Genomic DNA, 8,907 nt, shown 5'->3' on the forward strand with positions numbered 1-8,907 from the left:
CAGACCTTGTGAAGCTCCCCCGAGGCCACCCGCCTTCGGCCAGCGCGCCGCTCTGGGACACTGCAGGCTCACACGCGCGTTCACCGGGGTGCCACCTGCCCGGCGCCGCAAGAGGGCGCGCGGCCGACCCGGGGCGCGGAAGTCCCACCCCTATTTCCGGCGGCGGAGGATGGGGAGGAACCAGCGGTAGCTTCCGCCTTGCGCAGTGTTGGGACTTCGGCACGTGTGTTAGTTGCCGCCTCGCGATTCCTGGATTACCTCTATCCCTGGTGAAAGTGTAGGATCGGGACTCTTCATATTTAAGGATGAAGGCGGTAAGTGTCTTGAGGAGCCCGATCTCCGCGGCTTAGGGCCCCTTTGGCTGACAGTCGCTGCCAGGTGTAGTTTTTCGGCGAGTTTTTGCCCTTGTGAAGGGGGCGGTGGCTTGGATTCGGGGCTCCCTCCTCTCTGTGCTCTGCCAACTTCCCGGCACTTGGATCTGGAGCTTCCTTGATCGCCCACTGTGCTCGCACTTGGCTTCAGGGGGCCGCGATAATACAAGCACGGAGTCTTCTGTCTGTAGGGTGTCGGACATTAAAGGGTTCTTCGAGACCATCTTTCGTACCCTTTATTTTACAAATGGGTAACAGGGTCCTGTTCTCAACGAGTTTATAATGTGAGTCATGGGACGCGAGATGAGTCCATTTTCTTCCCTAAAGGGTAAGGGGATAGCAAAGTAAGTGATTTGCCCTGGGTCTCACAGAAAATAAGAGCTGGGATTTGCATTTCTGAATAAGGGGTTACCAGCAAGCGTTGAAATCCAAAGATCCGAATTCTGTTTTGCCCTCCTTAGTTTAGGGGTCTTTAACAAGTCATATAATCTCTCTCAGCTTTAGCTTTTTCAGTAATAATTTGAAGGTAACAGCAATAACTGCTTAACTAGGCTGTTGGGATCAAATATGTTGGAGAACTTTGTAAACAGTAAGAGGATATATGAATGGCACTTACTTTAAAGACAACATTTTGTTCTGAGTTTGCAGTTTAAATTTCTGGGTATGCAGTACTCGTGCTGTTGTCTTCTAGAGAAGAAATAAAAAACAGATCCCCAGCTTTCGGAAGTTACTAAAAACTAGTAAAGTCAAACTTGAAAACAAGCTAAAAAATAAGCAATTTAAACAACAAAGCACTCTCAAGAAGTACCGAAAAGAACAGAGGAAACTAAGGCAAGCTGTAAAAGATGCTGTGTCTAAGAAACCGATCCCACTGGAGGACCCAAAGGAAAAACGACCAGGTAATTGTGAAAGCATTCATGTCCTGTAGTTTCTTTTGATTTGTCCTAAAATGTTCATTAAAAAAAAAAAGAAATTGTCTACAAAATAGTTAATTTTATTTTTTAAATTTTTTTTAAAAGATTTTATTTATTTATTTGACAGAGAGAGACGCAGCGAGAGAGGGAGCCCAAGCAGGGGGAGCGGGAGAGGGAGAAGCAGGCTCCTGGCTGAGCAGGGAGCCCAGTGCGGGGCTCGATCCCAGGACCCTGGGATCATGACCTGAGCTGAAGGCAGACGCTTAACGACTGAGCCACCCAGGCGCCCCGACAAAATAGTTAATTTTAAAAAACAAGGTGAAAAGTAGTGTGCATTGATGCTTTCACTCACTTGAAATTATAGGCTTTTGCCACATGTATGAGATGCTTATACCATTTGAATAAAAAGGAGGAAAAAATATATTTATAAATTCAAATACACTATCACAGAAAAAGATTTTCAGAAAATGCTTTTCCTTTGATCTAACATGTTACTGTTAGGAATTCAGTCTATGATTATATTTGAAAAAATTTGCCAAGAACATATTTCCAAGTGTGCTCATTTCAACATTATTAATAATAGCAAACAAAAATGCCACCGTGATCAAAAATTGAAAGTAAAATGTTCATCAACAGGAATTGTTAAATGACACAAATGTTGTTTATCTATGGTGGAATACTATACAGCTGTTAAGACTGACAGCTGTAGTCCGTGAATATGATCTATATGATCTGAGAAGCAAAGGTTGGCAAATTGCCCACTGGAAAATGATTTGACCATCTTAAAATGCTGATATAAAGAACTTAATGGGTTAGAGAGTTTGAAGGTATAAGGGAGAGGGGGCTTAAATGATAGAACAAGGCAAGAGAAGGCAAGAAATTAAATCCAGAGCCCAGGAGGAGAGGCACTCTTCCAATGTTAGGAGAAGGAAAACAGAAGAGATGGATGCAGATGCTGTTGAATTCATTGTGGGAAATTGCAGGAGTTTCTAGCTTCTGGCTTTTCATTTCTCAGTGATGGAGGAAGCTAGCTCCTCTGAGGATTATGAAGTGAGGTAGGTGATGGGGTTAGAAGTGTGATGATAGAGAAAAGATTTGAAAAGGCTAAGGAAGAGAGAAAGCTGATCAGGGAAATAAACCAGTTGCTGGTCACCTTTGAGAAATGGGAAGCTCATTTAAAGTAGGTAGGAGTTCCATTCTGTGCAATGTGTACATTTATATGGCGATATTTACGAGTGTTATTGGAGTCAAGGAGAATTATAAGTTCTGTTAGGGAAGACGCTAAGATTGTATTGTTCATGGTTGAATCCTTAGCACTTAGAGCAGTGCTTGGCACTTAGTTGACATTCATTTTTATATTAAAAAAGAGAAAGAGAGTGAGGGACAGAGGGAGAAGATAGAGTGATCAGTTGGGGTTTTGTTAGATGTCAGTGCCTAAACTGTAGAAGGGAAGGTAGTTGAGGATATTATCAAGAGGGCAGTTTGAATGATTACCATGCAGCAGAAACCCAGGAGTGAAGATAGAACACAATGGAAGATAGAAGTAGAGTGGTCAGAGGATTGAAGGTCTATATATTTGGTCATAGAAGTGCAGTGGAAGTAACCGAATGAGAGCTGCAAGGACAGATGGTTGTGGTCAGGGGATGGGGTGAGCACCAAGGCTTGGGATGTGGCCCATGGAGGGGGTGGCTGAAGTGGAATGGAAGTGAGAGTCCGTGGGGATCAGAAGGAGCGAAGCAGCTAAATCATCGGTTCTCGCATGCTCTGAGAGACCTTGCAGACTGTGTGGAGGCGTTTTATTTTTTGGTTGTGACAGTGACCTGGGAAGGCTCCTGGCATTTAGATTTCAGGGGTTGGAGATGCGAGCATTTTGCTTAGCTCAAGACCCCCAGTGGAATAAAGAGCTGTCCGGCCCAACGTGTCATTAGTGCTTCCATTTAGAAACACTGGGCTGACATACTAGAAAAGCATAAACTTTTCCTCTTGTTGACACAGAAACGTGGAGTTCTATGCCTCTAATGCCAGTTTCTGATTTTGTTGTTGGAACAGGTAAAAGGATTGAATGGGAAGAGGAGGAAGAAGAGGAAGCCCTTCCTTTGGATATGATGGATGAAGATGACTTGCAGTTAATGAGAGACTTAGGACAAAGAGCATCTTTTCTAACGAGAGATCTTTCTTCTAGGTAATACCTCATTTAGATTATAAACATTCATATCCTTTCAGTGTTAAAAACTTGATTCAGAATTTTAGTTAGGTGGTTAGTGCAAGATGTTCAGCTCGGAACGTAAGAGAGTAAACCCTGTGACTCAGTTTATTTCCTAAATAAAGGAAGTTCATGAATAAAACAAACTGATTTTATTTAGTGTACATCTTTATTTTTTTTTGAGTCTGAATAGTGAAGTAGAATGCACTGGGGAAGAATGTAGTTCTCTGGGGAACTGGCAGAACAGTCCTGAGTTCTTCATGGCCACGATCTCAGTCCTTGTTACCCTGTTGGGGAGGTATTATTCCCATTTACAGAGGAAACTGATGCTTCCTGTGATCACAACTGGTGGATCTGAAATTTTTTTTTTAAAGATTTTTTATTTATTTATTTATTTGAGACAGAGAGAATGAGAGACAGAGAGCATGAGAGGGAGGAGGGTCAGAGGGAGAAGCAGACTCCCTGCCGAGCAGGGAGCCCGATGCGGGACTCGATCCCGGGACTCCAGGATCATGACCTGAGCCGAAGGCAGTCGCTTAACCAACTGAGCCACCCAGGCGCCCAGGATCTGAAATTTAAACCTAGATCTTTTTAACTCCTAAGCCCATGCAATGGTCTCAAGTATTTTGGGGAAGTAAAATAGCATGATGTCACCCTTGGCTTTGTGGAATAGTTTTCAAAAAGAATCTGCCATAGCTTTCACTTCTGTTTTGCATCTGAAGGGAAAAACTACATGCAGCCGTAGTCTTCGGGGCAGAATATATGATTCTTTTATTCATTTACTATTTGAGTGCCTACTATGTGCCTGGTCCAGGTGCTAATATCTATGTACCTATTTTTTTATTTTTTATTTTTTTCAGTATACCTATTGGAAGTTTAACCAGTAGTTTACTTTTCTGTACTTTTTAAGTGATCTCTAGATTCCTTTTTAAATACATTAAAACTGGAATTTTTTTTTTCTGCAGTGAACCTGTTCACGCCAAGAAACGAAAGCATGAGGGTGTTATAGATAAATATGAAAAAATACCAAGAACTCTGCAAACTGCACCAGAGAAGGAACTGATTCACTTACTTCCTATCAAGGATAAAAGTGGTATAATCCCACAGACCAGGGAGAAGCCAGGTGAATCTAATCAATCATCCAGTGTATTAGTAAAAATTTTAGCTCCTTACTAATACCACATTTTTTTTCCCACTCAAGATTTAATTTTATTCTTACTTTTACCTACAAGATAGGGGGTAGCTGCAATTAGTCATATAGCAAGCTTGATGATTTTGGCCAGAAATACAGATGATTATCTCTGATGTCTGTTGTATCATGAGATAGCTAAAGCTACAATCTTGAGGTGCTTTTCTTTTCAGTTTTTTTCACCAAAGACTCTTGTTTCTAAAATTAGAATATTAGTTATCCTTTATTAGCCTTTTTTTCTTACATGTATCTTTTTTCTTGTGAAATAAAACACACAGAGAAGTCTAGAAGTCAGAGTTGCCTTGTGAAGTTACGTGGTTTATCACAAAAAACACACCCATAAAACTACTGTCTGGGCAAGAAGTAAATGCTGCCGGCACCCGGAAACTTCCTTTGTGCTCCCCTCAATCATTAATTGCTTCCTCCTCACAGAAGTAACTACTTTCCCAAGTTTTATGGTAATCACTTTCCTGCTTTTCTTTGTAGTTTGATCACTTTAAAAGTATATTGTCAGATTTTTTTTTTTTTTTTAAAGATTTTTTAAAATTTATTCATTTGACAGAGAGATAGCACAAGTAGGCAGAGCGGCAGGCAGAGGGAGAGGGAGAAGCAGGCTCTCTGCTGAGCAGGGAGCCCGATGCGGGACTCGATCCCAGGAGCCTGGGATCATGACCTGAGCCAAAGGCAGACGCTTAACCGACTGAGCCACCCAGGCGCCCCTATTGTCAGATTTTTTAATATACATGTTTTCCATACAGTTACAGACAGTAACCAAGATGAAGAGGATCAAGAAGAGCTAGAACTTGAGGAAGGTAATGGAATGTACTTTTGTAGTTACTAAATTGTTAATTGAGAATTACATTTTTTTTTTTCATAATAGTAAATGTGACTTAATTTTAGATAAAGTCTGAAATGTGCATTTTAGAGTACTGGTCATTTCAAGGTCATTTTGAACATTTTCCCACATGTTGAAAGTCTCACCTGGTGGAATTTGATTCTTTGTTGCTCTTCATTATGGAGAATTTTATGCAGTTATGTTTGTAATGTCTAGGCCTGCATGAAGAGTCTTACAAATTATTACCATTTTGAATTCTTTTTAATTTTAAGTGAAGGACCTGCCTACAAATACTAACTTTTTAGCTTTAAATTACAAAATGATTTTGTGATATGAAATCATTTCACTTCTTAGAGCGGTTATATATATATATATATATATTTTAAGATATTTATTTATTAATTTATTTGACAGAGAGAGACACACAGTGAGAGAGGGAACACAAGCAGGGGGAGTGGGAGAGGGAGAAGCAGGCCTCCCGCTGAGCAGGGAGCCCGATGCGGGGCTCGATCCCAGGACCCTGGGATCATGACCTGAGCTGAAGGCAGACGCTTAATGACTGAGCCACCCAGGCGCCCCCCCCCAGAGCTGTTATACTTATATATGTCTGTATATATGTCTATTTTAGATAATTGAGTGTGGTTTTCTTTTTTTTTTTTAAAGATTTTATTTATTTATTTGACAGAGAGAGACATAGTGAGAGCAGGAACAAGCAGGGGGAGTGGGAGAGGGAGAAGCAGGCTTCCCGCGGAGCAGGGAGCCCGATGTGGGACTCGATCCCAGGATCCTGGGATCATGACCTGAGCCGAAGGCAGACGCTTAACGACTGAGCCACCTAGGCACCCGAGTGTGGTTTTCTAATAGCTAAGATAGTTGCAATCAAAGTTAAACTGAAAGAACATATTTTTATGGTTTGAGATTATATTTGTTTGGAATTTGCAATAGAACAAACTGGTTAAATTTTACTTTAGCTTAGCAAACCTCATTAATGGTGTAAATGAGATTACAGGTCAACTGTTTTCATTCATCCTTCATAGGCTCATTAGAGATTATGCTTCTGTGTTTATTAAATCTAGTTTCCTGTCAATTTCTTTTCTTAAGATGGACATATTTTCTGCAGTGCGAAGGACTGTATAGAGTTGGAAACAAGGGAGAATATTCTGTACTTTTTTAAAAAACTAAATCAGGTTGCTTTTTCCCTTAATTCATGGGAATCATTATAAGTTTATTAGCATAGTAGTTAAGAATATGAGCTCTCGAGTCAGATTACCTGGATTTTGAATTCCATTTCTACTAGGTTTGTGAGTATAAGCAAGTTACTCTCCCTTTGCCTCATGTTCTATGTACAAAATGGATATGATGATTGTACCTGCCTCATAACATTTTTGAGAGGATCATATGTAGTAATCTTGGCCCATGGCAAGTGTTCAATAAAATTTAGTTATTGTTATTATTATTTATTACTATAGGAATATTATTGTATTGATTAAGGTTCTTGGATACTTGTAAATAAAGAAATGTTTAAGAGGGGAAATCTAATCTGTTTCAGAGATTGTTGAAGATCCCATTCGAGAGCTGACACTAGAAGAACATTTGATTGAGAGAAGGAAGAAATTACAGGAGAAGAAAATGCATATTGCAGCCTTGGCATCTGCCATATTATCAGACCCAGAAAGTAACGTAAGTAGTACTAATTTTTTTGAGCTCTTCATATTAGATATGGTGTGAATGTCTAATATTTTAAGATTCCCTTATTACCTATAAGCACATACAAAAAGGAAAAGCATTAAAATAGTGATGGAGGTAGAATAAGAGTAGACAGAACCTTAGCCTAATCCTACATCTGCACTTAATGTTTTTTGTAACCTTAGAAAAGTCGCTTAAACTTTGAGTCTTATTTTCCTCATCTCTAAATGAAGGTATTGAGGGGCGCCTGGGTGGCTCAGTCGTTTAAGTGTGTGACTCTTGATTTTAGCTTAGGTCATGACTCAGGATTGTGGCTCTAGTTCTGCGCTGGGCATGGAGCCTGCTTAAGATTCTGTCTCTCCCTCTGCCATATATTTCTTTAACAGATTAAAAAATTGAAAGAACTGCGTTCCATGCTGATGGAACAGGATCCTGATGTAGCTGTTACTGTTCGAAAGCTGGTGATAATTTCCCTGCTGGAGTTATTTAAAGACATTACTCCTTCATACAAAATACGACCCCTCACAGAAGCAGAAAAATCTACCAAGGTAATGACAGATACAATTACTATACAAAATAAGCTGAACATTTGGGAGAGCTAGAGATGGGAGAAATTGTAGGGTTTTTTTTGTTTGTTTTTATAGGACTGGGTAGAAGGCACTCACATTTTGTGCTAATTTAAGGATTTTGGTATTTTGATTTAAAAAAATGAGTGGTCTTTTTGATTTTTTCAGATACGCAAAGAAACCCAAAAGTTAAGAGAATTTGAAGAAGGCCTGGTTAGCCAATATAAATTTTATTTGGAAAATCTGGAGCAAGTGGTTAAAGGTATATTGAACATTTTTAAAATACATAACATACTTAGCTTTGTTCAGGAAGGTGAGTTCTATATTCTGTGCTCTGTGGTGAGAGTCAGTATAGCGGGTTGTCAAGAGCAGAGTCTACAGTCCGACTTCCTGGGTTCAAATCTGGGCTCTCTCCTTACTACCCATGTGGTGGGCAAATCACTTACTCTCTCTGTTTCCATTTTTCTGTTTATAAATAATAGTATTTACTTCATAGGATTGTTGTGAGAAGTAAATTAATTTATAGATAAAACCTGCTTACAACTGTGCCTGGCCTGTACAGGCCCTGTATTGATCAGCTGTTAGTATTGTTGCTCCAGGCCTTTCCCTAGTAAGTGTGTTTCTTGAATTCGTGAATGGTTGAAATTTATGCTGCTGCTTTTTATTTGGAGATGGTTAGGGGAGTTAGGGGAGAAGGATGACTTGAAATGGATGAAATTAGTGCCTTGAAAATGGACTTAGAGAGAAGTCAGTCATACTGGATGATAAACTCTTCCATCAAACCTTTATTCTTTTCTTCTTTGTTCAGAAAAGGAGGGGCAGGGGTGCCTGGGTGGCTCAGTCGTTAAGTGTCTGCCTTCGGCTCAGGTCATGATCCCAGGGTCCTGGGATCGAGCCCCACATGGGGCTACCCGCTAGGCGGGAAGCCTGCTTCTCCCTCTCCCACTCCCCCTGCTGTGTTCCCTCTCTCTCTGTGTCTCTCTCTGTCAAATAAATAAATAAAATCTGTAAAAAAAAAAAAAAAAAAAAGGAAGGGCATATGAAAATTGGAGCATGAATGGAGAAGACATTCAGTTGCCTAGGTCAGGTGCTTTCACTTTACTCAGTAAAGGGCCTAAGGATCACCGAGTTTCTCAGTTGGAA

The 8,907-nt window shown here is 40.3% G+C and overlaps 2 protein-coding genes across 5 annotated transcripts in view; one reads left to right on the forward strand and one right to left on the reverse strand.

The window, feature by feature from the left end:
- TBC1D12 (TBC1 domain family member 12) overlaps window positions 1-119 on the reverse strand; it is a 123,142-nt gene extending 123,023 nt beyond the window's left edge. For both annotated transcript variants that reach the window (XM_081823801.1, XM_081823800.1), the window contains exon 1: window positions 6-119. The gene's annotated coding sequence lies outside the window, so the exon portion shown is untranslated. The remainder of the gene's footprint in view (window positions 1-5) is intronic.
- A 39-nt stretch (window positions 120-158) lies between these two features.
- Window positions 159-8,907, forward strand: part of NOC3L (NOC3 like DNA replication regulator) — a 27,288-nt gene continuing 18,539 nt past the window's right edge. For 2 of the 3 annotated variants that reach the window (XM_081823797.1, XM_006735577.3), the window contains exons 1-8: window positions 159-314; window positions 1,063-1,270; window positions 3,335-3,467; window positions 4,454-4,611; window positions 5,436-5,489; window positions 7,062-7,192; window positions 7,585-7,746; window positions 7,933-8,026. In XM_081823797.1, coding sequence (XP_081679923.1) covers window positions 306-314; window positions 1,063-1,270; window positions 3,335-3,467; window positions 4,454-4,611; window positions 5,436-5,489; window positions 7,062-7,192; window positions 7,585-7,746; window positions 7,933-8,026 — 949 coding nt within the window. In that variant the 5' untranslated portion in view covers window positions 159-305. The remainder of the gene's footprint in view (window positions 315-1,062; window positions 1,271-3,334; window positions 3,468-4,453; window positions 4,612-5,435; window positions 5,490-7,061; window positions 7,193-7,584; window positions 7,747-7,932; window positions 8,027-8,907) is intronic. The other variant, XM_081823798.1, reaches the window with a different exon arrangement.

This window comes from Leptonychotes weddellii, chromosome 6, assembly GCF_054177405.1.
Source record: "Leptonychotes weddellii isolate Sample4059 chromosome 6, ASM5417740v2, whole genome shotgun sequence".
In the NCBI taxonomy this organism is placed as follows: Eukaryota; Metazoa; Chordata; class Mammalia; order Carnivora; family Phocidae; genus Leptonychotes; species Leptonychotes weddellii.